A 25,839-nucleotide genomic window follows, 5' to 3' on the forward strand; every position below is an offset into this window, starting at 1 on the left:
CGAAGCTTGCTGCTAGGGAGCTGCTGGGGACCTGCTGGGGAACAGTGGGATGCAAGTCGGAGCTCCATCCCCGCCACAGCGACGTCAGGTGGGGTTCCATATGCCAATGGAGGGGCCGACCCGACCTGAGGGAAAGCTCACACAGCGGACAATCGGCAGACACATCCAGAAATAGTCAACCGAATGATCGAGTGCCTGATGCCAATTGCTCGATTACGAAAGTTTGTAACCCCACCAACAAAATCTCTCAACACCCTGGGCACCGAGTGGTCTTACTCTCATCTGATCCTGTTTTCCTCCGTCCGTCTCTTGCCATTGATCCCGCCATTGTACAAAGGTTAGTTATCAGAGTCCTCTGTCCTCAATTCCATCATCCATCTCGCCAGCCATCTCTGTTCGCCGTTCCTAATCAAACCCATTGCGCTACAGATTTGTCGTTTTAGAGCGTCCTGCTTCGACACTTATACATACACCTACATATTCCGAGATAAAAGATCACAACACAATGGCTCCCGAACACAAGGCCTGCTTGAGTACGTCCGCCCGCCGTCCTGACTACGCGCTGGTCGCGTGTTACATGCTAGTTTACCTGGAACTGGCCTGGTTGATCATGATGCTCATCCGATCGTCCTATAGTCGTGATTGATGGTTGGGGTATTCCCTCCGAGGAGTCCCCCAAGAACGGCGATGCCATTGCCGCCGCCGAGACCCCTGTGATGGACGAGCTGTCCAAGAGCGCCACCGGTTTCAGTGAGCTTGAGGCTTCCTCCCTTGCCGTCGGTCTCCCCGAGGGTCTCATGGGCAACTCCGAAGTCGGCCATCTCAACATTGGCGCCGGCCGTGTCGTCTGGCAGGACGTTGTCCGTATCGACCAGACTATCAAGAAGGGAGAGCTCAGCCAGAACGAGGTCATTAAGGCCACCTTTGAGAGGGCAAAGAACGGCAACGGCCGTCTCCACCTCTGCGGTCTCGTCTCCCACGGCGGTGTTGTAAGTGATCAATGACCCCGGATCAGCAGATGATTATTGGTAGTCTGCACAATTGCTGACAGTTCTCTTCCCATAGCACTCCAAGCAGACACATCTCTATGCCCTGCTCAAGGCTGCCAAGGAGGCTGGCGTCCCCAAGGTCTTCATCCACTTCTTTGGCGATGGCCGCGACACCGACCCCAAGTCCGGCGCTGGCTACATGCAGGAGCTCCTCGACACCATCAAGGAGATTGGCATTGGTGAGCTTGCCACTGTTGTCGGTCGCTACTATGCCATGGACCGCGATAAGAGATGGGAGCGTGTCGAGATTGCCCTCAAGGGCATGATCCTCGGCGAGGGTGAGGAGAGCACCGACCCCGTCAAGACGATCAAGGAGCGCTACGAGAAGGGCGAGAACGACGAGTTCCTCAAGCCCATCATCGTTGGTGGCGATGAGCGCCGCATCAAGGAGGACGATACCGTCTTCTTCTTCAACTACCGCTCCGACCGTGTCCGCCAGATCACTCAGCTCATGGGTGGTGTTGACCGCTCGCCCCTGCCCGACTTCCCCTTCCCCAACATCAAGCTCGTCACCATGACCCAGTACAAGCTCGACTATCCCTTCGATGTTGCCTTTAAGCCCCAGCAAATGGACAACGTGCTCGCCGAGTGGCTCGGCAAGCAGGGTGTCAAGCAGGTCCACATTGCCGAGACCGAGAAGTACGCCCACGTCACCTTCTTCTTCAACGGTGGTGTCGAGAAGGTGTTCCCTCTCGAGACCCGTGATGAGAGCCAGGATCTCGTTCCCTCCAACAAGAGCGTCGCGACTTACGACAAGGCTCCTGAGATGAGCGCCGATGGTGTTGCTAACCAGGTCGTCAAGCGTCTCGGTGAGCAGGAGTTCCCCTTCGTCATGAACAACTTTGCTCCTCCTGACATGGTTGGCCACACCGGTGTCTACGAGGCTGCCATTGTTGGTTGCGCTGCTACCGACAAGGCCATTGGCAAGATTCTCGAGGGCTGCAAGAAGGAGGGTTACATCCTCTTCATCACCTCGGACCACGGTAACGCTGAGGAGATGAAGTTCCCTGACGGCAAGCCCAAGACCTCCCACACTACCAACAAGGTGCCCTTCATCATGGCCAACGCCCCTGAGGGCTGGAGCCTCAAGAAGGAGGGTGGTGTCCTTGGTGATGTTGCTCCCACAATCCTTGCGGCTATGGGTCTCCCCCAGCCCGCGGAGATGACTGGCCAGAACCTTCTTGTCAAGGCCTAAAGTAGAAATTGTAATGATTGGATGGCGTGACGAAATAAGTAACATAGATTATAGACGGGAATGACAACGTTATTGGTGATTCGGGCTCGCAGGTTGCCCTAGAAGCGCCTACTCTTGTGTAACTCTGTCTTTGCTTGCAGCTTTTGCGTTTTGGTACTTGGTCCCAGATTCCATGAACGACAACACATCCTTCCTCCAGGTGGGATTGGTGTCGGCAAGCTGTCGCATCGCTGTTCATCTTGGCTTGGTAGGTTGGTCTGAGTTTCCTAGCTTTGCAGTAAACAAACCCCTTTCGGCTGTTGGCACCGTCAACGTCCACTGTTTTGCCACTCGAGACTCTCTCCAACCAGCCAATATATTGGCATGTCCGAGCACCTTATGGGATCAAAGAGGTCACGGCAATATATGCACAACCCTTTGAACCGGCTGGCCGCTTGGGTCGTTCCATTCCCAAGTGCTGTTGTGTAACACCTGTTGAGCGGGGTAATCAAATCATGGTGTTGAGTTGACACTCTGCTACACCACAGGGAGGAAGAAACGGGACGGCTCAATGTCCTCTCTTGCTTGACCGGTCTTCTGAAGTTGGAAAAAGCATTACAACTTGACGCATGCATCACCGTGTTCGTTGTGTACTATCGAAAAATGTTAGAAGGGGGCTTTGAGCAAGCGCATAAGTAGAAGGAATCCTGGCATGGCAGCTGCCAAACTTAATTACAACGTCTGGTCTTTCTCGTCCGAGCTGCTTCAAAAAAGGGAAAGAACACAAGTTACCTTTTGCCTTTTGAACTTGAATTCCCCTGCGGACTATTGAACTCCCACCTTACATCAACTTGAAGGTTGTTTTCGTTTCTCTCATTGAAATTTGTCTTTCATTGATTGCAACTGTTTATTCACGACAATTACTTTGTATCCTGCTGTCTGTTGTGTTTGTCACTTCTTTCTCAATTCATATTCATCACATTCGCCTCTCATTGAAACATCATGCCGAAACATCAGAGACGCGAACCATGAAGACATCATTTTAACAACAACAAGTCCCTAATAAAAAACACCAACAACACATCATCGGACGTCACATCGCCAGCGGCCCAAAATGACTCCACCAGTCCACGAAAGGTTGAAAGTGGGCCATCGATAATGTGGGTACTCTCACTCGCTCATCCACACATCACAAGCAAGTCCCAACCCTGGCCTCGAAGCTAGCGAGCTATGTACACTATGTACGGGCACGGCAGCAAGCACGTCGCAGTCGCAGTCGACACGCGGGCGGATGAAGAAACGAAAGACGCAAAAGTGCGGACCGTCTCTGGACCTCTCGTCCGCTCCGTCCCAAGTCTGGAGTGGAGACACCCCCGATCGTGGCCAGCCCACATGGATGGGAAACTTGGCAGCTCGAGCTCGGATTCGTTCGCCGCCCGTCGATGGTGCGGAGGCTAGCGGAGGGGTTGTGAAGGCCCAGCCCCGCCCGACCGAAAGAAAGTTGCTCACCTCCCGTGGCTGGAGCTTGGATGGGCCCGCCTCCGCCCGCCCTGCCCGCCCTGCCCGCCGTCCGCAAAGGCCCGAGAGCCCCGTGGTCGTCCATCACCGGTTCCCCGTCTGTCCGTACTCTTTTGCATCCACTCCGGCCGTCCGAGTCCCCGGAACATCTCCGTTATCAAGTTCCTGGTCCGGGCCGGAATTTAGAGGTTCGGATACCTCGAATCGGGCGCCAAAACAAGCGTTTCTGGCGCCTAATGCGGGGAATGTCACAGGACTGCCGCACCTGCAGGTCCAAGATGCGATGTTGGAAACTGTAAACATTACATGCATCTCGATTTCACGTTTCACGTTTCAGGGATTCAGGAGAACGCGTGTGTTGGTCGACAATGGAAGAGTTTCTTTTTGTGGATGGAACTGTCCCGGGAGAGCGATGTGAGAGTGCTCCGGGCTATTTTACAGGTTCGCCGGCAGTACCGACGAGACGGAGAGATCGCCAAAGCTCGTCACTCCACGGTCTTTAAGGTCTATATGCCCCTTCCTCCGTCTATGCTGCAATTCTATGCCGAATCGAATGCACTCCCTCACCCCATCTCACAATGGATACGCGGTGTGGATAATGCCGCATATGACCATGAACCTTTTCGTACAAGCCGGCTCGTCCGCTCTCTCCATATGTACAGGCGATGGCTCCAGCTAGGATTCGCCGTATTGCCCGTCCATGGTTGGATGCATTTAGGTCTAGAGGTCAGGTTACGTCAGAGCCGTCCAAGCGCGGGGAGCAGTTGGGCATCCATGAGCATGCTGCGGCGGATGCGGCATTTAGGTTACTTACGAACTTGGCCATGAGGGCAACCATGAGGTCGAAAAGACCGATGGCCTCGACGAAAGCGAAACCAAGAATGGCGTAGGAGAAGAGCTGGCCACGGAGGGCGGGGTTGCGGGCAACACCGTTGAGGAGGGCGGCGAAGACGAGACCGATACCAATACCGGCACCAGTAAGACCGATGGCAGCGGAACCCATACCAAGGTTCTTGGAGACCTCAACCATGGCCTGGGCGATCTCGGAAGAGTAGGCGCGCTTCTGGAAAGCCTGGCGGGTGGTGGCGTTGACGATGGAGGTCATCTGGGTGCGCTTGAGGGTCTGGAGGGGGGAGCCTGGAGGAACATGTCAGACTCTGGTTTTTGCCCATAATCTCAACAATTCCCGCGTCACGAAATATGTCCCGCTGCGATTTGGATGGATGATCGTCGGGCAGCAGCGACATGGGGAAAAATTTTCTCATGGCTGGTTCTCGGTCGTGATGTGATGGGAAGAGTCGCTCGCAAGATCCGAATCACCGCTTACCAGTCTGGATGGTGCGCTTGCTGACCTGAGCAACGCGGACAGCAGGGCGGGCAACCTTGGCGGAAGCAGCCATCTGGGAGGCCAGGCGAGAGGCGAGGACACGAGTGGAGGCCATTTTGTCTATGGTTGGGTATACTCTCGAAGAGATACTAGGTGGACGAGTCGGGAAAGGCTGAGAAAAAAGCTGGAGAGGGGAGAGTTGACAGCTGGACTACGGGAGTGAGAGAAAAAGAGGAGGTGAGAGGAAAAGTGCGTCGGTGCGGGAAGAACAAGTGGTCAGCGAGTGCAGGAAACCTCGGGCTTGACCGGGCAACGGCTCCAAACCGCCAAGCACCGGCTCTCGTTGGTCAATTCAGGCCGGAGGCATTTTCTGGTGCCCACCATTCTGTGGGTCGGACCACCCAGCTTGCCCAGTGCTTCGCCTTTTGAAGGGGAAAATTGCTGTGGCACGCAGGGCAAGACGGGCAGAACCTGGGGCTGTCGGTACACTGCTTTTTGTGACGACTTGCTGCTCGCTTTTGCCTGCTGTTTCGTGCTGATGATGCTGTTGTTGACGCTCTTTTCTCACAGCATCCCCCCCAAACGATGGGAGCACAGCAGGGACAGCTATTCGGGCAAAATCGGAATACAGCCTGAGCTGTTTCTCTTGTGGCACAGCTCATTGGCTTGGGAAGCTCAATATTTCATACCCAGCTCTCTGCCAACTATGATATAACAGGGCAAAATGACCAAGCTTCGGCTAGAAGCTCCCCGTCAACAATCTACAGCTGATGTTGGTGTTGGTATTGTTGTTTTGGCCATCACGCACACCTTGACAGTTCTCAAGCAAAGCTCGCCGCGAATCCTGGCCGAAAATTTTTGGGCTGCTGCCCATCTGAGGCACACTGAGGCTCCCTTTCACTCGAGACAGGGGTAAGCAACCCGTGTCCCCCACCCAAAAAAGCTGTGATGGACAACTGCCATTGGTTGAAGCTCAACTTTCGCATAGTGCACCGCTACTGTGGGACAAACGAAAGCAGCCAGTATCGGCTGTAAAAACACTAGTGATGACGACAGGATCGAATAGGATAAAAACCGCTCCTCACTGTTTACGTCGCGTGTCTTTGCACAAAAGCATGCATGCGCATAACCAAAAATCGAAGCGGTGGCGACAGGAAGCTCGACAGGCCGTAGGGTATATATAGCTCGATGTGTTGTTGAGACTCGAGCTTGCGCTGTTTGTGTCCGGCTCTGCAGTAGGATGTGTCAAGACAAGAGCTGTCACCAGATATTCAAAGCTTCGTTGGATGCCTTTTGACAAACCACAGCCATAGACATTGGATTTGCGCCAGAACATCGCCGTGTACTCAACCTCGTCATCAACTCTTACATATGCCGCGCCGCACATCTGCAACTTGCGGGAGCTTCATGTTACCCCTGCAGGGCAATGTCCAAACGGCAATGTGTGTGTAAAATGTCGATATCAACAGCAAACATCAACCGCACAGCGCAGCTCCGAATGACTTTCACTTGCGTGGACTTTTGCAGTCAAAAGTGGAGTGGATTACATACATAGTACACTCCCGCCCGCGGCAATGCACAGTGGATGAGACTGGATGCTCCGCGGATGCTAAATGCACGGGGGGAATATAGTGCATTTTGGAGCTTTGGCATTTTGCCCATTTCGCGTAGTGTATGTAGTGTATTTCATCCACATCAGAATGGAGTTGTTACACGAGACATAAGAAGAACTAATCACCAAACGCAACACAACAAAAAGGAAAGTTCCAACTGATAAGTGATTCTCACTCGGTTTACGATCATCAGAGAGAATCGAAATCCGTTATGAAACCAGTTTTGCCGTGCGTGGTTAATAACGGCATTTATAGCTGGGTTAATATCGAATCTCTCGAGAGTTCGTTAATATCGACTTGAAATCATGTTTTTCACAACTTCATTGTATTGCGAGGGATTGTACATGTCAAGCAAAGTCCTGTAAGAAATGTGGATAGCAAGATACTTTGCTATGCCAATGTATTGAGCAGATGAGTATTTTCCCATAACATTTTGGTATTATTGGAAGAATGTCGTCTTTTCACATCTACGTCTTTGTATTCACAACTCTGGTAACCAACCACCTTTTATATTCTCCCTGGTTGTGTACGATACCGTCCTCATGTGTCAACTCTTCAGAGGACATCGATGTCTGAGAGCTAGTACTAGCTCACGCAAACGTTTAACGACAAGATACAATGAGTTATAACGTCGAGTGTATGATACAGGGAGCCAGAAGAGTCGGAGCATCGCAATGGACAATACTTTCAAACAGCCCGGCACATCATTCCATAGTTTTGCCATGTTGTCATGACGGGCTATGCGCAAACAGGAGAAAAAAACAAGAGGTCTTCATGTCATATTGTTCCTCGCAGCGAGTAGAGTGGTAGTTCTTAGTTCAATAACCCCTTCCAGAGCCTCCTCGGCTCGTTCTTTAGGTCTTTCTCTCTCTCTCTCTCTCTCTTCTCGTCCTCGGTAGCCGATCCCTAGAAACCAAGAGCACACGTGAAGCAGTGTGCTAATGATAGGACGTAGAGATGCGCCCCCTCCTTCTGCACAATGCCTTTTCTGAAAGCATGGCGCTTCACCCCTGAAATGTCCTAGTTGTGCGCGGGATGTGTCATACTAGATCCTCGTCGCTTGGCGCTCGTCCTTTGAGCAGCGCATTGTATCTCCTGAGGTTGTCGGTACCATGCACCGACCGACTATGATGAATACATCGCAGTGTCCATCAATGAACTGAGCAGCAAACTTGCTGAAGCCGTTGCTGTGGTTCCTGGGAGCAAGTGGTTCGTACTGGTTGGTGGTTTGTCAGATTAACGAGGTCCTTTTGTGGTGAAGATCCGAAAGTAAACTCACTCGCTGGTACAAACGGATAAATATAGTCAAATGTCGTTCTGGTAAAGTAATCCTTTCCTCGCCTGGGACTCCGCCGCTGTCACCAAGACTTCGACCATTGAGAGTGCAGCCGTAAAGTATATTGGAAATTGGGCCAATGGCTTCTTACCCAGAACACAATGCTCAACCTAGATAATCGTCCAGCAGGAAGCCGAGTGAGCAGGGTTTGTTTTGTTTTCCGCATGGGATTTGCAGGCCATCCGTCTCCTGCTGAAATGGTGTTATACAAACAGAGCTGCCGCGGACGCCTAGTATTCAGCTAGACAGTACTGGCAGTCACTTGGTTTGTAAGGTTTTTCATCCCTCTTCCTCGGAAGAAGGCTCCTCCATGACGAAATCGTCAATGAAGCCCGCCGGGTCGCAGGTCCTTTCCAAGCTAATGCGGTTCCGAGTCACCCAGTTGTGCACAGCTTCCAGTGTAATTCGAACCCGCGGCACATCCTCCTCTACTACTGCTGCTGCTGGTGGTGGTGCTGGTGCTTCCGTAGGGATGGTGCCCATTTCTTCCTCGCTCGGTTCGTGTATCTTGGGCTTAGGAGGACCCCTACCCGCGTCTTCGGCAACATCCATCTCTCTTAGCACCGCTAAGCAATCATCGGGGGCTATCCACGTTGCTTTGCTGCAATCTTCAATGTCGACAACCGTTTCCTCGCCTGGTGTCGTGCCTGTCGGCTCCAAACTGAGGAGCCAACGGGCTATTTCGCCGGCCCAAAAGCGCTTGTACCCCTTTTTGCCGAGTTCCGAGATGGGCTTTTCGGGCCCGCCAATAATCCCCTCACGTCGAGATATCTCGTATGAGACACCCATGAGGAGCGCACCCAGACCTTTGCGCTGCCAAGGCGGGAAGATGAGGATACATGCGAGGTTGTTGTTATCCCATGACATCTTCTCTTTGGAGAAGAAACCGACAACTTGACCACGAGGCTTGACGACCTCGGTCACGTCTGAGTCCGGGTCCGTGGGGGGATCAGGCGGAGTGAAGACAAGCAGGAAGTAGTGGAAGCCGCTAACATCGAAAAACACCGACTTGTTATCCAGGAAAAGTTTTGCAAATAGGGAAAGGTTTTGGCAGAAGAGCTGTTAAAAGATATCAGCAACCTCACATGATGATGCCTCATAAGATTGGCTATGGGAGCGGTGCTTACCATGTCCTCTGCCCCATCGACCTTCCAAATACTCCATTCCCCTTCATCCTGGATCACCTCCTCGACCATCTTCTGCCCGATACTTCCACGTTTACCTCTTCCAGGCTTTGGAGCCGGCCCTGTCGGCACGAGAACTGTCCGCCGCCCTTTTGGGTGCACATAGACCTTGGTTCCGGGAATGTGGCCCCGAGCCTCACACAAGCAGACATGTCTCCTCCAGGCAACCAGCTCCTTGGAGTACTTGAAACAACACGGGCACACGTAAAGGCGGTCGAGCATAGGCGGCTGGTGGTGGGGTTGGTGTCCATGTGCCGCCTGATTCGAAGGGTTTGTCCCATTGGCAATGGTCGTGCCAACACTAGGCGGGCCTTCACCGAGAACCTCCTTTCCGTAGTAGGAAGGGTACCATGCCCGGAAGCATATGTCACCCAACACGACCTTGTCGATGTTTCGGTCTGGCCGCTCGCCAGGTGCCCGCTCGGGTCTGTCTGATTTGCCGCCACTCGGGCCAGGCCTCGCAATGGGTGAGCGATGTGTTTGTTGTTGTTGTTGTTGTTGTTGATGTTGTGGCGGTGGTGGTACTGAGGGTGCCATGGAGATGGTCTTGTTTTGCCCGACTATACTTTGGTGTGGAAGCACCACCGGCGCCGCAGCGGAGCGGCCATGGCCATGAGTTGTCGAGTCGTGTCGTGCCTGTCCTCCGGCGAGAGGGCCTGGGAGGATTTTCGTAGTCGGAGTCGGGGCAGGAGCACGTAGAGGAGACGCAGTCGGCGCCTGGTGCGGATGTGCGAGGGGTGATTGATGGGCTGTTGATGTTGAGGTCTTGATGGTGATTGATCGGGCGGGTGTGATTGCACGGGGACCGGAATGGGAAGAATTGGACGACGAGTGGGAACTGGGCGGCGTGGGCACGGATGATGGCGGGTCAAAGTCAAAGCCGGTGTGGCGCGTCAGACGAGTCTTGATGAGTGGAGCATGTCCATGATGCGAGTTGGACTGCATCGGTATGTTTTCCTTGTCGCGGTGGGCCGGCAGTGGTGGTGGTGGTGGTGGTGGTGACGTGGGAGACTGCCGGTCAGTGGCAAGGCCAGTGCCAGTGCTGTCCCGGCGTCGGCGCCGTCGGGGTGGTTCCGGGTCGGGAAGCACGGGGAGTGGGGCGGTCGATGTCTGGCGTGTCGCTCGGCGCGCCCTGGTTACAGGGGAACCTGAAGCCAATGGAGCAGCGGTAGCGGCGCCAACACCACCCGCCGCCGCCGCAGCCTCAGACGAGCTCGTACCTGAATCGGTTCCGCCTCGGTGTCGTTTTCGCTTGAGAGAGGCCATTCTGTGGATGCGCGGCGCAGAAGGACGGCGGATACCTCTTTGTCGTGACGTGGATGACTACTTGGTGCAATTGGGAAGTGTTGCGATGACGAACGGTCAATGCAATCTCGCGGCTGTGTCCATTGGCGAAACTGGGGGAGGCTGACCAAGGACACGGTATCGAGTACCCAGCATCCCTCATCAACACACAGGCTACAGAAGTACCTGTACTTGAACTTGGTCCAGCGCCAAACCCCCTTTCCGTCGATATGTCAGTAACTGTGAACGTGAAGGAGCACAGACCTCCCGTCGTCCATTTCAGCTGAGAGGTTCCCTTCCCGTACTACACAGGCAGGCCTAGAGGTAGGTGCTTGGTCTTATCGATAACTACATAGGTCGGCAACCGCCTGCTGCCCCTGCACACAACCAGGGGGGGACGGGAATGAGGGGTAGCATCCGCTAGTGCAGCCCAGGTTCCGAATGAAATGGGAAATACCTATCTGGACAACAGGAGCGCCGCCTGCTCGCCAAAGAATTCGGGGAACAGCCAGATTTCCCCCCAAAACCGCCAGGAAACGAACGCTGTTGGAAATCGCCAATGCAAGGCCCTCCAATCCATCGCCAGCCTGCCGTCCTTTCAGAATGGTTGGCTGCCTACATCAATGTCTGGTACTAAAGGTTCCGCCCTAAGAGGTGTGCAAGCAACAGGCCGACGACTCGCGACAACACCGAGGTGCTGCCAGGTAAATATGTGGAACCCTCATGACTCTCTCACTCTTGGGTACCTTGTCGCCGGCCACGAGCGCTGACTGATGTCCCATGTTGTTGAACTGCAGCAGCTTCCCGCTTGGTCGTCCGTTTGCTCCTCTTCTTCGATACCGGATGGTAGTTTCCGGAGACAGTCAACCGCTGCCGCTCTTGCTGGCGCCGGCGCCGAAGCCGAAAATGTCCTCCCCACCGGCTCTGCGGCTCCGGCCAGACCCGCTCCATCTCTCGACGCCTCCACCACGGCCACCATTTCGGCCGATCTGTTCCCTGTGCTAGAGCGAGCTGCGGCTCAAGAGGAATCGAGCCGTCGCGAGAGAGTACCTCATGCTTGGGCTCCGGCCAAACCCACTCCGTCTGTCGCCGCTTCCACCACCTCGGCCGATCCGTCTGTGGTACTGTGGCATGCGACACGCGGGGGATTGAGTCGCCGTGAAAGACGACTTCAAGATGAGCCTCCGGTTCCTGGGGTTCAATTGCCCTTTGAGAAGAAGTTCACGCCGTTTTCGCCTACCAAGACGCTGGCCATGTTCATCAGGCGCAGAGCTCGCAAATATCCACTCGAAAAGTGGTGTGTTCTCCGTGCTCTTGCCAGCAATAAGTCTCCTCGATTGCCCGGTTGTCTGGCACAGTTCATGTTCAAGCAGCGTGTAGCGCACTGGCGCAAGTCTCGAGTCTCCTTCTACCACCTTAGAGGACTTCCAAGCTACCTCGAAACAGAGCAAGAATGGGCAAGGCGCATAAAGCGTCTTGCAATGAAGGGATACAGCACCAGCGATCTCGAAGAGTGGTCATGGATTTTAGAAGGAAAAACTGGAGACGAAATCGTCCAGCGCCTCGTCTCTCGTGATACCTTCAAGCCATATTTTCTCATGAACATGGTTCTTGGACGCGATAAAAGGATATTCCAAGCGGAGAGCCTCGCCGCCATCTTTGAGTATATCTCCCGACACTACCTGGAACCGAGACAAAAACCTGAACAGCAACGTGTTGGCCCAGAATTTCGATCTGACGTCTTCAAGATTATGATGTATCGACTCATGTGGCATTGCGCGGCCATATGGCCTGCTGCTCTGATCTCGGTTGCCCATCTCGTTGCGACATACCTGGAGACCTGCCACGTTGATGTCGAAGGTGATGACCCAGTGAGATGGCAGAGAATAAGATGTCGGATCTTTAACAGCGCTCTGTGTGCGCTTGACAGGAGGACGCCCATCGCTCCTTACAAGCACATCCGTTACAACTGGGAAGCCCAGAAGGTCCTTCTCGCCGCGTCTGTTAGAATGAGACCTCACTTGCTGATTACCCAGAACGGCTACCGCTCCATAAGAAGGGTGTTGCTGGGGATGAAGAAAACACCAGCAGAGGAAAAGGCCATGATTCGGTCTGCAAAGACCTGGCCACCATACCGTTTGTCGTGGGATGGAGTGGACGAGCAACGCGATCGTGAAGAAGATCTGAGCAGGAGTGCTAAAGCAGGAATCATGATGGTTGAAAACGGATACCCCTCTCAGCCCATTGATGAGGCGTTGACCAAGCTGGGTGGTTCACTGCCCGGCCGACAGCGCACGATCATGACCAGGACTGACGGACCACCTAAATGGAGCAGTCCCAACATGTTTGTCTACGCCACGTGGGTTACAGCCATCGAGGCCACGCGCAACGTTAGGGAGGCCTGGACGGAGTTTCAGAGACCTCCTCGACCCAACCTCCAGCCTACTGCCGGTGTGTATGCTGCCATGTTGGAAAAGCTGTTTGCAGAGCAAGTGCCCCCAGATAGTCCGCTGCTACCGGGTGACTCGCGACATTATGTTTTTCCAGTTCATGACGGTAACCTCAGCGCCTATGAGATCTCGAGACTTACTCCCCCGTCTCCTGATGACTTGTATCGACAAATGCGGGAGCGCAATATCCGACCAAACGACCGTCTCCTCGAGCTTCTACTTCGAAACACCAACTCAATAGAGGCCGGGTTACAATACATCCTGGACGGCGGGTACAGCGCGATTGCGAGACAAGCTTTGGTTGGGTGGTCCGAGGATGTCGAGCAGCTAAATACCCTCCCCGTTCGCGTCTTCGATGCGTGGATCAAGCTGTTGTGCAAAACGCACTCCAATTACCCAGACCCGGACCCTCAGTCGTTCTCCCATAACCATATCCCACTGGCTATCAAAATCACCAAACTGTACCAACAGGGGAACGCAAGGGCTGCCCACCAGGACAAGCGGCCGTGGTACACGATCCTCCGAGCTTTGGCCACCGACAAATACATTGTGAGAGAGGGTGAAGGAACAACACATCCACACTTGCATACGCTCAAGGTGTTTATGAAAGCATATCGGCAGACGGTATTCGCAAAAGGCTTGGATACCACCATCTTCGACCTACTGAGTCTCATGGTACGAAAGTCGACGGTTGCACTGGCATTTGAAACGAGGAAAGCGATGGCTACAGCAACACCAACCGAGAAGTACGGAGATTTGAGAATGGTGCCAGTGATTCGGCTCGCTGCTCAAAAGCTCCATGCCACTTTCAAAGAGATGGTCAGGCCCATTTCGGTCCCATCCAACGGCAGCGCATCAGCATGTTTCGAGCTCCCTACGTTACAGTACACGCTGACGGCGCCTCATATATTCCGGTATATGCAAGCTCTAGGATGTCTGGGCAACGCCCAACTGATGTTGAGCTTGGTAAACTGGGTGGTCGACTCCTGGCTAGACCCTCGTATTTTGGAGAATGCAAGGGAGCCGGGCGAAACCGAGTATAAGGTCCTGATGCAGACGTTTGCATATTTTATGGAGATGTGGCCTCATCTGCCAGTCAATGATTCGCTACAAACCATGCTGGTCAGAACGAGGCAAAAGCTCGAAGCACTCAGGCAGACACAAGGCTGCACTTGGCACATCCCGGCAAAGAGAACGGACGGAGACGTGAAGGGTACAGATGCCGTCGTTGCTGCGCGTTGGCTCAACACACAGCTACATACTGATACTTGGCTCAATAAGCCATCCCGAATTGTTAGAAGAGTTAGGCAAGGAGCTTCTGGGGGGCACACAGAACCCTAAAGAAACAGGCATGGCTGAATTTTGAAGCCGAGAAGATGGACTTGACTGCGGAGAATAAACGACGATGGAATTGCTCCCAACTCTAATTGAGTCAGGCGGATACACAGTACGCTGGGACCAAGATACCCTACCTAGATAGCAAGCGAGCGAGCAAGGAGCACTTTGGAATACCCAGTCTGGCAGGGTGTTTTTATTGGTGTTTAGTAAATTTGGGCTGAATAACTTGCATTGATGCAGCGCCTTGGAAAGATACAGATTGCTTATGGTAATGGACTGTTCTTGGAACCGTGGAGCGTTGATTATGACATGTCGGCCTGAGTTCCGGTCTGGGTTCCGGGCGCACCGGTGCAACAAACCGGAGATAAGTGGGTCTTCGCCGGTCTTTGGTGGGTCCTGTTCATGTGGTGGTTGAAGTATCCGCAAACGGCAGGGACGCGGGTTTTTTGATTGGGCAATTGATTTTACTTGGCAGCTGTGTGGTTGTCGCTGCTAACCCTCGTCACAACCGTTGACAAAGAACCCACAGTCGCGGGACGCGTTCCTCACGAGGAAGTTCCGTTCGCTGCACATCCCAGCCGAACGAGGAGCCACTCAGTCTCCCACTCAGTCTTGGGCACGCAAACCCGCAGTCCGCAACAGGAAGGAAGAGAGGGATTTGGTGGACAAGGGAGGGGAACAAAAAAAAGGAAATAAAAAAAAAAGAAATAAAAAAAAATTCCATCCGATTCGAGTTCGTCGTTGTTTGCGGCTGGTTTGCTGCTCCTCCTTTTACCGCCGTCACTCTCCTTCTCGAGGCCACTCGCTTTTACGCCCACGCGACAACCAAAATATCTGAACATCGATGGATATCTGAGCACCACTGTTTTTACGTATCACATCGCAACACCAACTCGCACATATTAGACTGCAAACGATACGAACAAAAAGATTCTTCTTATTGTCCCTTTATTCTATACCCTTTTACAAACCGGCGTTGCTCATACACGATCTGTTACTTTTCATCAATAAACGGGGTTTGCTCGAATTTATCACAATTTTCTCACCTTATCGTCACCACCAACTCACCTCACTGGAACCTTAAATAATTCGAAAAATCCAATATCACAACAAGTCACCAAATGTCTGGGCCAAGACATCCCTGAATACCTCCTCTCCAGCCGGCTGTCTTTATTCTTGTCATAGGTCCACCCTTGACCTCAACTTTGTCCTTGGCTTCGAGTAGCACTAAGCGCTAGTTCGTTATCAGCCAAGCCATGGATTCGCCAGATCACGGCCACGGGGGCATGTTCATCGACGTACCTGCCGAAACCATGGGCTTTCAAGAAGACTACTTGGACATGTTCGCGTCCGTTCTCAGCCAGGGTTTGGCTAAAGAGGGTGACTACGTTCACCATCAACCACTCCCGGCAGCCAAAGATGAGTGCCTCGAGCCCATAGCGGCGGCGACGACCATCACCCCAAGCCCCGACGACCCTCAACTTCAACTTCAACTTCAACTCGAGCTCGAGCAGCAACTCCAAACCGAATCCGGTCTAAATGGCGTTGACCCCACGCCCGCGCCCGAGTCCGAAGACGAGGCGGATCTCCCTGATGGATTTTCAGATGAGAGCCCAGACGATGACTTTGTGGTCCAGCGTAGTAAGCACATTACGGTCGACCTACCAGTATCGACCCTGATAAACCCAAGGTCGACATTTCAAAGAATCGATGAAAACGATAATCTCGTACCGCCTCCACAGTCAACAGCTGAGCGCGTCGCTGTTGAGGATCTCCTGAAAGCCGCGAAAGCTGCTGGGAAGAATAAAGAAGATTACATCGAATTCGAGCTACACGACTTCAACTTCTACGTAAACTATGCTTACCACCCTCAAGAAATGCGACCAATCCAGCTTGTAGCGACCAAGGTGCTGCACGACAAGTATTACTTTGACGGAGTGCTGAAATATGGCAATACCAAGCACTACGTCACGGGCATGCAAGTGCTTGAGCTGCCTGTTGGCAACTACGGTTCGTCTCTGCACAGCGTCAACGGCCAGATCTGGGTTCGATCTAAGCTCAACGCCAAGAAAGAGATATACTACTTGCTTAAAAAGCCCGCATACGAATACCAAAGATATTACCAACCATTTCTATGGATCGCAGATCTTGGAAAGCATGTGGTTGACTATTGCACCCGCATGGTGGAAAGGAAGCGCGAGGTCACCCTTGGCTGCTTTAAAAGCGAATTCATCCAATGGGCTTCCAAGGCTCATGGGAAGTCAAAGGCTTTCCAGAACTGGCGGGCTCAGCATCCTAGTGATGATTTCCGGACTTCGGTCGCCGCCAACATCGGGTACATCTGGAAGGAGATCAATGGCGTGGCAGGCGCCAAGAGGGCAGCGGGAGACCGCCTTTTCCGGGAACTCATGATCGTGAAGCCGGGTCAGTATTTCAGACAGGAGGTTCCTCCAGGGCCGGTGGTCACCGAAGGCGATCGAACTGTTGCGGCTACCATCGTCACTCCCTACATCAAGGAGTGCTTTGGTCACATGATTCTTGGAAAGGTGTTGTGTCTGGCAGGCGAGGACGCGGAAAAAGAAAAGGTAGTCAAGCTCGCAAAGCGTCTCAAGATAGAAACCAAAAATGACACCAAGGCCAACACCAAGGACGATATCAAGAATGATACCGCGACAGAAAGTTTGCCGACACCACTTCGGTCCTTGCCAGTGCAAGTGCTAGAGGCCACACCCATTGAATCGGATATCGTATCCATCATATCCTCGGATCTTCCTCCGTCAGAAAACAACCCACCGCCTTTGACGAACGGGGGCGTGAAGCCTAAAGCGAAAGCAAGACCGAGCACCCAACCACTGCATGCAGCCCACGTCAAATATTTAAGCCAGGAACTCGTCAACAAGATCAAGGTCGGGGATGTCATTTCAACACCCCGAGATGACAGTTCAAACACGGACACCAAATGGAAACCAACGGACACGGATGATCACAGGTGGTTTGGCCTTGTTCAAAGAGTACATACTGCCAAGACCAAGAGTGGCCGTGGCCTTAGTTCAAAGAGTTTCGACGTCATCTGGTTTTATCGACCAGAAGACACGCCGTGCTGTGCCATGAAATACAAGTGGCGCAACGAACTCTTCCTTTCCAACCATTGCACGTGCCAGGAAGGCCATCACGCCCGAGTCAAGGGCAACGAAGTGCTTGCGGTCCACCCGGTGGACTGGTTCGGCACTCCGGAAAATAGCAAGGGAGATTTTTTCGTGAGGCAATTATATGAGAGCGAGCAACGGCGTTGGATTACATTGCAGAAAGATCATTTGACTTGCTACCATAATCAGCCTCCGAAACCGCCCACAACTCCCTATAAGCCTGGAGATACGGTTCTCGCGACGCTTTCTCCGTCTGACAGGTTTTCCGATCCCTATGAAGTCGTTGAATACTTTACGCAAGGGGAGAAAGAGACGGCATTCGTACGGCTCAGAAAGCTGTTGCGACGACGAAAGGTCGATCGTCAAGATGCGCCAGCCAACGAGTTGGTCTATACCGAAGATTTGGTGGATGTTCGAGCCGAGAGAATCGTAGGCAAGTGCGTTGTAAGATGCTTTCGCCCGGGCGAGCGAATCCCAAGTCCATACGACAGAGGAGGGACGGGGAACATCTTCTTCATCACCCATAGGCAAGATCACGGGAAATGCGTTCCTCTTGACACATTCCCACCCACTTTGCGTCAAGGATTCAACCCCTTGGGGAATCTTGACAAGCCAAAGTTGAGGGGAATGGATCTATACTGCGGCGGTGGTAACTTTGGACGAGGCCTGGAAGAGGGCGGCGTTGTTGAGATGCGCTGGGCCAACGATATCTGGGACAAGGCCATCCATACCTACATGGCCAATACCCCGGATCCGAACAAGACTCACCCTTTTCTTGGCTCTGTGGACGACCTCCTCCGCCTTGCCCTGGAGGTATGTCCCCTCTCGTTCCGAAAGAACTTGACTAGTATAAGCCATCCTGACTAACACTTATTAGGGTAAATTCTCCGACAATGTGCCCAGGCCCGGTGAAGTCGACTTCATTGCCGCCGGTAGCCCGTGCCCCGGGTTCTCACTGCTTACCCAGGACAAAAAGGTTCTCAACCAAGTCAAGAACCAATCCCTGGTGGCCTCGTTCGCCTCCTTTGTCGATTTTTACCGACCCAAGTACGGCGTCCTCGAAAATGTCTCGGGAATTGTGCAGACGTTTGTAAACCGGAAGCAAGATGTCCTTTCACAGCTGTTTTGCGCACTTGTTGGCATGGGCTATCAGGCCCAGCTGATCCTCGGAGACGCTTGGGCTCACGGTGCCCCCCAAAGCCGTGAGCGCGTGTTCTTGTACTTTGCGGCTCCCGGTCTCCCTCTTCCGGACCCGCCGCTACCATCTCACTCCCATTACAGAGTCAAGAACCGCAATATCGGTTTTCTCTGCAATGGGGAATCATATGTTCAAAGAAGCTTCATCCCCACCGCTTTCAAGTTCGTCAGCGCCGGCGAAGGCACCGCCGACCTACCCAAAATCGGGGACGGCAAGCCGGACGCCTGTGTCCCGTTCCCGGATCATCGGTTGGCGTCGGGAATCACGCCCTACATTCGTGCCCAGTATGCCTGCATTCCCACCCACCCATATGGCATGAACTTCATCAAGGCCTGGAACAACGGGAACGGAGTAATGAGCAAGAGCGACAGGGATTTGTTCCCTAGTGAAGGCAAGACCCGTACAAGCGACGCATCCGTGGGCTGGAAAAGGCTCAATCCCAAGACCTTGTTCCCTACCGTCACAACTACTTCTAATCCCAGTGATGCGCGCATGGGACCTGGGTTGCACTGGGATGAAGACCGGCCGTATACGGTGCAGGAAATGCGTCGGGCGCAAGGGTATCTCGATGAGGAGGTGTTGGTGGGACGGACGACAGACCAGTGGAAGCTGGTTGGCAATTCGGTGTCTAGGCATATGGCGTTGGCTATTGGATTGAAGTTCCGGGAGGCATGGCTGGGGACGTTGTATGACGAGAGCGCTGCCGTCGCTACGGCTACTGCTACTGCTACTACTACTACTACTGCTGCTGCTGCTGTTGGTGTTACGGTACCGGTTATGGAAGAGCCGAGTGTCGGCACGACGGAATCTACGAGGCCGTCGAGATCGCCTGTTCATACTGCGGTTGACCTCGACGACTCGAAGAGCGAAAGATCGAGGAGTACCACGCCCGCAACGGTACTTTCGACCTCTTCGGCCGCCGGCGATGGGTCAGCGAATGCAGCAGGGTTGGAGGATGACGATAACGACGACGTGGAGATGATGGAGGTGATGAGAAAAAGAAGTTCACCTGCTGTTGATGAGGAGGGAATGCGACCTAGTAAGGTGCAGAAGGTGGAAGTCACGGTGGCTTCACCAGCATCCAGGAGGTCATCCAGACAAGCATCCAGGAACCCAACCGCCTCCCCATTATCCAAGGCCAGTAAGGCCACAACCTACGAAGCTCCGGCGCCAGAGGAGCCCGAATCAGACGCCGAGTCCTACTCTGAGACGTACGATAAGGAGGGGTTCGATGGTGACTACCACAGTGGCCATGAGGATCAGTATTCGGAGGAGGACGAAGAGGAAGAATACGCGGAACCGGAAACGATGACGGTCAACGGCATGACGATTGTCAAGTTGTAGTGCGACGAGGTAGTGTCATGTCCGGGACCGTGGGAGTCGTGGGTGGCTTGACGGTTCTGCTGTTGCTGTTGCGAGTGTTTTTTGTTTGGGAGGCGTGGATGAGTGCGGACAGAGGAGCAGGGAATCAGCATATCGTGGATGAGTAGAGGTATGGGATAAGAGTGTGAGGGAGAGCATGTGCACGGTTTGAAGAGAAACAATATAAACAGTTCAATTGGATGTGCATAATTTTACAGCATTATTCCAGTAGATGTTTGGCATGGGCGCTGCTGGATGGCAAGCATTCATTCAGATGGGGGTCTTGGGCGAAACCGTACAAAAACTCAATCTATTGCTGGCGCCGGTTCGCACATCGGGAATGGTTCACGTCTTGGTTGGATAACCTTCAGCATCATTACGACTTGGAAGGGGGAAAACAGCAAAGGAAAGAAGGCGAAGGATGCATCACGGATTTATCATCTCATCCAGATGGTTGCCGGTCTTGTATATAACCATAGATAAGCCTTTTGCGCCAACATCAAGTCTACAAAATATGCGCCGAGAGGAGGTTGAAAAATCCTGTGCTGTGGAAAATCCTCAAATCTTCCTCAACAAGCGCCGCCACACAGGCCTGCAAGAGCGGGTGTCCGTCCGGTGAGCGGCAAGCACTGCAAGCTCATGGCAAAAGCAAAGCAAGCAAGCAAAAGTGCTGATGTTACATCCGCATCCGCATCCGCCCAACCCCAATGCAGGGGTTTTGTCCTCGATTCCAAAAAGAGCCTCAGGAACACCCCCGTCAGCCGAGAATGATTGGCCCTGAATCGCGGGCGGCTGGAACCCGTTTTGGCGGTTCCAAGCTGGTTCAACCAATGAGCTTCGTGAAATGCGAGAGAAAGCTTATTTTGGGAAACAAAGGGGGAGGAGAGAGACAAGGGGACTTCGTTGGTTGATGATTTTCTTCTTTTTCATACCCATTGAGTGACGGTGAACGACCACCAGTCACTTGCTGATCCCCCTAGTCGAAGACAAAGAACGCTTGGCCATGAAGCGCCCAACATGGACACTAAGAGCTGACTCGATACGAATCATATGCGCGGAGAACCTGTCTGACGAGGAACGAGGGCGACGTCTTTGTTAGCAGGGCATCCAGTGAGGAGGGGGCATACTATCTCCCCACGGCCAAGCTGTGTGCCTGGATCGATATGCCGAGCAAGTGGATATTCACCTAGTGTACAGTATTGACTCCAAAGACGACCAACGACGACTCACAGTGACTGGGCCAGTCGAACGAAAAAGTCTAGGCGTTTTTTCTTCCATGCGGTACTACGCTTTCCCCCCTCCCCATGTCCATATCCATGGCATATACCGGATAATTAATCACGATGCTTGGCTGGTCGAGAAAGTTGGCCGCCGGCTATCCAGTGATTTCAAGATGCTGCGCAGCGTCTCTTACCATGCCTACATCCATGCCCAATTCTCTGGGCAACCCGATCCAAAGGACAATCAAGACTGGGGGCCTGGAGAGATTCTCATAGGGCGGCGGCTTTCTCGAAAGAGGAATGGTGCGTGGGTTTCGTAACGCGACATTACCTGTCATCGCATCTTGCATCGAGGACCATGTGGTTTTTTTCTGGAGCTAGCTAGCTAGCTAGCTAGCCCAACGAAGAAGAGGCACCTTTGGGGCGGCTTGGAGTTGGGCTAGGGACTGGCTCATGATATCTTCTCTGTTTTGAAATTTCTCTCTCTTCTTCTTCTCCCTCTTCTCTCCCCATATTTTCTTTGGTCTGTGTGTTTCCATCATTCTCTGGTTCTGACTTTTGGTTTCTGGAACTTGATCATCTTTTTTTTTCTCTATCAGTTATCTCCTTTCCTTCACTCGTCATTACTCATCATCGGCGTCTGTTTTCACTATACAAGCGTTTACTTCTGTTGTCCCCATACATTCGACTTCCATATTGTTTGGGAATTTAACCGCCCAACACACACATCACAAATCATATTGGATCCCGTTGGCAAAGGGGAGTAGTAACACAAAGAAAGCGATTGATCTCCTTTCCTCAAGTTTACCACCGCTTCCTCGAGATCATCCGTCCTTCGCCCGCCTTACGCCTTCAGGAACAACCGAAGGGGGATCTTAGTTCTATCCGACTGGTCGGTGTCGATCAATTCGATTCTCTCACTTTTACACCATAATTTGATTCAACGGAGGATAAACAAGCAAATTTGGGGTTCAATTCAATTTTTCTCCTTTCTCAAAAACCTTCCACGGGTACTCCGGGTCTCAGACCATCGGTTACACCCATACACGCATATATACTCACTCGAGCGTCACAACAACACCAACAACCACCAACGAAATGCGACCTGCCACAACAATACTGGGTCTTGTCGGCCTTTTGACAACTGCTGCTGAGGCTGGTCCTCTCAGGAGTCGTGAGGCACGGAGGCAGGCGGCGTGGCAGAAAAGGCATGATGAGGATGGGACGACGACAACAACATTAGCAGAGGGCGACGGTGGATCGACGACGATTGTGGTATCTTACACAATACCAGGATTTATTGGAGTTACAACGGACTTTCCGAGTGACTTTGGAAAGTCTTCAACATCAACGACGGGGGCGGCGGTGGCTAGCAGTAGTGGTGTCGCAGGCGCGCCTGGGGGAGTGTTTGTGACGGTATCAGGTTCCGCTAGCTCATCGTCAGCGGCAGCAACATCATCATCCGCCGCGGCTTCGAACACTCAACAACCAAACGAACCCGCCGTCACCAGCAGCAACATCCTGAACGACCTCCCCACGGCCGTGACCGGCGCCCTCCCCTCCGCCACCACCACCGTCTCCCCCGAGATCTACGCCAAGAACCTCGCCGACGCCCGCCGCTACAACGAGCAGTTCTCCAGTCTCACCAAGGACACCACCTGCACACCCGGCCAGGCCGCTTGTGTGCAGGGTGGTCGTGCCTACTGCAACGCCCAGGGCAAGTTCAACGTGGCTCAGTGCGGCAGTGGCAAGAAGTGCTTCGTCATGCCCATGACCACCGTCCAAGGTGTGGTGATTGATTGCTACGAGCCGGATGTGGCGGCAAAGGTTTTGGGGTCTAGTGCTGCTCCCATCGGAGGAAGTAGTAGTAGTGGAGCAGGAGGAGGAGGAGAGGTAGAAGTCACACAGACAGTGGTGGTTACGCAATCTGCCGGTACGACGACCATGACGGTGCCTCCTCCTTATGGATCTGAGAGCAGTTCTGCTACGCAGAGCGTCGGTCCGGTGACGGTGACTGTTACCGTTGTTGAGCCTCCTCCTCCTGGAGGAGTACCTTTATCGTCGAGCGCTATCACTACTTCTGCTGCAGCTTCATCGGCCATTGCCCCCGTGCCGCCTACGACGAGCTCTGCAATTACGTCTTCATCGAGTGTTATTGCGGTCCAGCCTCCCGTTTCTTCGTCCGCTTCGGTCACTTCGTCCTCCTTGACGAGCTTGCCTCTTACGACTACCACTGACAGCAGCAAGACACTCATCACGGTGACTGCTACTGTTACGGATGGCGGCAACACCTACCCGATCACTTTCACCATAGATCCTAGCTCGGCGCATCCGGCTGTGTCATCTGTAGCTACGACTTCATCTTCCTCTTCCTCTTTTTCTTCCGTCAGCAGCTCCGAGCCTACCTTGAGCTTCAGCTCCGTCATTAGTATGCCTTTAGTCTCCTCGAGCAGCATCCTTTCGTCGACCGCCAGCGTCTCTTCGACCATTAGTAGTAGTAAGCCCCCCTCCTACCATTACCACTCCCCTTTCTCCGCTATACCACCTTCTACTCTCATTCCACGACATTTCCTAACCAAAGTATTTATACATTCAAAGGCTCTTCACTCTCAGCCCCATCTTCAGCTCCTGCTCCCGTGACCACCACCAGCGACATTACCAGCAGCAGCATCACCACCACCACCACCACCACCACCACCATCGCACCCATCATTACCAGCAGCGCCGAAAGCAGCGCCGCGTCTTCCAGCAGCACCACCGACGACGACCCGCTCGTAATCATCCCCGTCACCGGCACCGTGACCGATTTGCTCTCTTACGATGCCTTTGAAGCTCCCACTCAATCCATCCAAGTTCCCTCTGTTCCCTCTGCTCCTTCCGCCCCTTCCGCCCCTTCTGCTCCCACGGGCATTGTTGCCGGCAACGGCCTCATCAAAGCAGCCGCCAAAGTCACCGCCGCTCCCACTTCTACTATTTCTCTCGACCCCCAACAACAAGCATCAGAAGCACAATACTGGGCAACAGTCGACCGCCTGTTCAAACCCCCTCAGTACCAGTACTCCCCCGGCCACAAGAACGAGTTGAATGTATATGGGAATGGGAATGGGAATGTCAAGTTGGCCGCTGTTTCTGCCAGTACTTCTGTGTCTGTTTCTGTTTCTGCCGAGCAAAGTAGTGCTGCTGTTTCTGCCAGTCAAAGTGCAGTCACAGTCTCTGTTGTGTCGGTGACAGTGACTGAAACAGCGACAGCTACGCAGACGCAAGAAGCAAAGGTGGTGGTCCAGACGGTTACCGAAACTGCAACCGCAACAATAACAACAAAGGAAACGGTTACTGAAACAAAAAAGGAGGTTTCGACGGTTAGGGTGACGGATACATTGATTCATAATGAGACGGCGACTGTTACGGAGACGCAGACGGTCACGGCAACGAAGACGGTGGATGGGCCGGCGGTTGATACTGCTGCTGCTGCTGTTGCTGCGTAAGCCAACCAATGCACAATGCAAGGGTAAGGGGGAGAGGAGCTTTACTGGGGAATGGACTGGAATATGATATAAGAGGGGGGGCTGGCCCACGGATGATGGATGATGGATTTTGAAAAACCAGTTTGTGTGTTGTTGGAAAAAGAAGAAGAAGAAGAAGAAGAAGAAGAAGAAGGAAATTTCTTTTGTAAATACCTATCTATACATACGCCTGGGGTTTTAAGTTGTTTGGAATTTGGAAGCGGATGGGGGGAAACAAAAAGGGTTTGATACCATTGGGGAGGAAATAGTCTTTTATTTTTATTCTAGCATTTGCAATTTTAGTCTTTTTTTTTTTTTTTTCGTTTTGAGGTTATCTCGTTACTTTTGTTTTCTTTCATTTTGTGTTGCACTTATCAGCCAGTTCAATAGCTGATACCGATTATCGGGTTCATGTATCTCAGTTCACTCGGTAGAAGTATCTCCAGGCAATCTTGCTGCTGGATGTAGTGATGTAGTGATACCCATTTATTCATCGCTTTTCTCTTGATTTCTCTCTTTTCTCCTTCTCTTAATATCTCTCTTTATCCCCCCTTTTTTCCCACCTTGCACTTTCTTTTTCCGGCTCCTAGTCTACTCTTTCATCACTGACCCTTGCCCTCCCCCTCTCTCTCTCTGCGCGTCACTCCCTCCACCAAAGTTCAATACACAATTCCATGCATGTACATGTATCAACCAAATACGAGAAAGAAAAACTAAATGGTATCTTTGACTTTCTATAGAGACTCGGAAGAAAAAAAAAAGTGATGACGATAATGTAAAGAGGTGATAAGTACCTATATGTAGGTAGGTAGGTAAAAAAAAAAAAAAAAAAAAAAAAAAGGTACAAAAGTAGTGAGGCGGGCCTTGCTCAAAATAACAATAATAGGTAACGTAGAAGTGAAGTGTACAAGTGTGAGGGATAAAAAGAAGAATAACAAGACGACGAACTGAACATGACTACCCGGCAGCTGCTTTCTCCCTCCTTCCCTCCCATTCTCCTCATCTCTTTTTTCCCTTTCCGCCTCCTTCGTCCAACGAGTCAGCCCCAGACTAAGTAGCTATGTGGTAGGTTAGTTAGGTATCTCTATGTATGGTATGGTATGATATGGTATGGTACATCTGTATGTATATGTAAGT

General features: G+C 52.6%; 6 protein-coding genes across 6 annotated transcripts; 4 read left to right on the forward strand and 2 right to left on the reverse strand.

The window, feature by feature from the left end:
- The first annotated feature begins 270 nt into the window (after window positions 1-270).
- On the forward strand, window positions 271-2,421 carry B0T23DRAFT_230712 (putative phosphoglyceromutase). Its single transcript, XM_062833879.1, has 3 exons — window positions 271-533; window positions 637-989; window positions 1,066-2,421. Exons 1-3 carry the CDS (start codon window positions 506-508, stop codon window positions 2,242-2,244), a joined length of 1,560 nt encoding a protein of 519 aa, XP_062689208.1. The 5' UTR covers window positions 271-505; the 3' UTR covers window positions 2,245-2,421.
- Window positions 2,422-4,314: 1,893 nt separating this feature from the next.
- On the reverse strand, window positions 4,315-5,319 carry B0T23DRAFT_230619 (uncharacterized protein). Its single transcript, XM_062833878.1, has one exon. It carries the CDS (start codon window positions 4,844-4,846, stop codon window positions 4,469-4,471), a length of 378 nt encoding a protein of 125 aa, XP_062689209.1. The 5' UTR covers window positions 4,847-5,319; the 3' UTR covers window positions 4,315-4,468.
- Window positions 5,320-7,862: 2,543 nt separating this feature from the next.
- B0T23DRAFT_230761 (acyl-CoA N-acyltransferase) lies at window positions 7,863-10,773 on the reverse strand. The gene is made up of 3 exons (XM_062833880.1): window positions 9,145-10,773; window positions 7,961-9,076; window positions 7,863-7,897 (listed from the first exon to the last, which is right to left on the reverse strand). Exons 1-2 carry the CDS (start codon window positions 10,465-10,467, stop codon window positions 8,297-8,299), a joined length of 2,103 nt encoding a protein of 700 aa, XP_062689210.1. The 5' UTR covers window positions 10,468-10,773; the 3' UTR covers window positions 7,863-7,897; window positions 7,961-8,296.
- A 335-nt stretch (window positions 10,774-11,108) lies between these two features.
- On the forward strand, window positions 11,109-14,276 carry B0T23DRAFT_407577 (uncharacterized protein; the record flags this gene model as incomplete). Its single annotated transcript, XM_062839204.1, has 2 exons — window positions 11,109-11,189; window positions 11,286-14,276. The coding sequence occupies 2 exons, from the start codon at window positions 11,109-11,111 to the stop codon at window positions 14,274-14,276; spliced, it is 3,072 nt and encodes a 1,023-aa protein (XP_062689211.1).
- A 1,046-nt stretch (window positions 14,277-15,322) lies between these two features.
- Window positions 15,323-20,070, forward strand: B0T23DRAFT_230785 (DNA methyltransferase Dim-2). The gene is made up of 2 exons (XM_062833881.1): window positions 15,323-18,232; window positions 18,297-20,070. The coding sequence occupies exons 1-2, from the start codon at window positions 15,530-15,532 to the stop codon at window positions 19,959-19,961; spliced, it is 4,368 nt and encodes a 1,455-aa protein (XP_062689212.1). The 5' UTR covers window positions 15,323-15,529; the 3' UTR covers window positions 19,962-20,070.
- Window positions 20,071-22,297: 2,227 nt separating this feature from the next.
- On the forward strand, window positions 22,298-24,684 carry B0T23DRAFT_324979 (uncharacterized protein; the record flags this gene model as incomplete). The annotated part of the gene is made up of 2 exons (XM_062835473.1): window positions 22,298-23,696; window positions 23,798-24,684. The coding sequence occupies 2 exons, from the start codon at window positions 22,298-22,300 to the stop codon at window positions 24,682-24,684; spliced, it is 2,286 nt and encodes a 761-aa protein (XP_062689213.1).
- Between the last annotated feature and the right edge of the window lie 1,155 nt (window positions 24,685-25,839).

Source organism: Neurospora hispaniola, assembly GCF_033458365.1.
Source record: "Neurospora hispaniola strain FGSC 10403 chromosome Unknown B0T23scaffold_8, whole genome shotgun sequence".
Classification (NCBI taxonomy): Eukaryota; Fungi; Ascomycota; class Sordariomycetes; order Sordariales; family Sordariaceae; genus Neurospora; species Neurospora hispaniola.

Bases quoted from the DNA above. Each gene is read 5' to 3' on its own strand.
- B0T23DRAFT_230785 (XM_062833881.1), top strand. From the start codon at position 15,530: ATGGATTCGCCAGATCACGGCCACGGGGGCATGTTCATCGACGTACCT. The intron at 18,233-18,296 runs GTATGTCCCCTC...AACACTTATTAG, and splicing joins TCCTCCGCCTTGCCCTGGAG to GGTAAATTCTCCGACAATGT.
- B0T23DRAFT_230619 (XM_062833878.1), bottom strand. From the start codon at position 4,846: ATGACCTCCATCGTCAACGCCACCACCCGCCAGGCTTTCCAGAAGCGC.
- B0T23DRAFT_230712 (XM_062833879.1), top strand. From the start codon at position 506: ATGGCTCCCGAACACAAGGCCTGCTTGA. The intron at 534-636 runs GTACGTCCGCCC...ATCGTCCTATAG, and splicing joins CGAACACAAGGCCTGCTTGA to TCGTGATTGATGGTTGGGGT. The intron at 990-1,065 runs GTAAGTGATCAA...CTCTTCCCATAG, and splicing joins TCGTCTCCCACGGCGGTGTT to CACTCCAAGCAGACACATCT.
- B0T23DRAFT_230761 (XM_062833880.1), bottom strand. From the start codon at position 10,467: ATGGCCTCTCTCAAGCGAAAACGACACCGAGGCGGAACCGATTCAGGT. The intron at 9,077-9,144 runs GTAAGCACCGCT...ATCTTTTAACAG, and splicing joins TCGATGGGGCAGAGGACATG to CTCTTCTGCCAAAACCTTTC.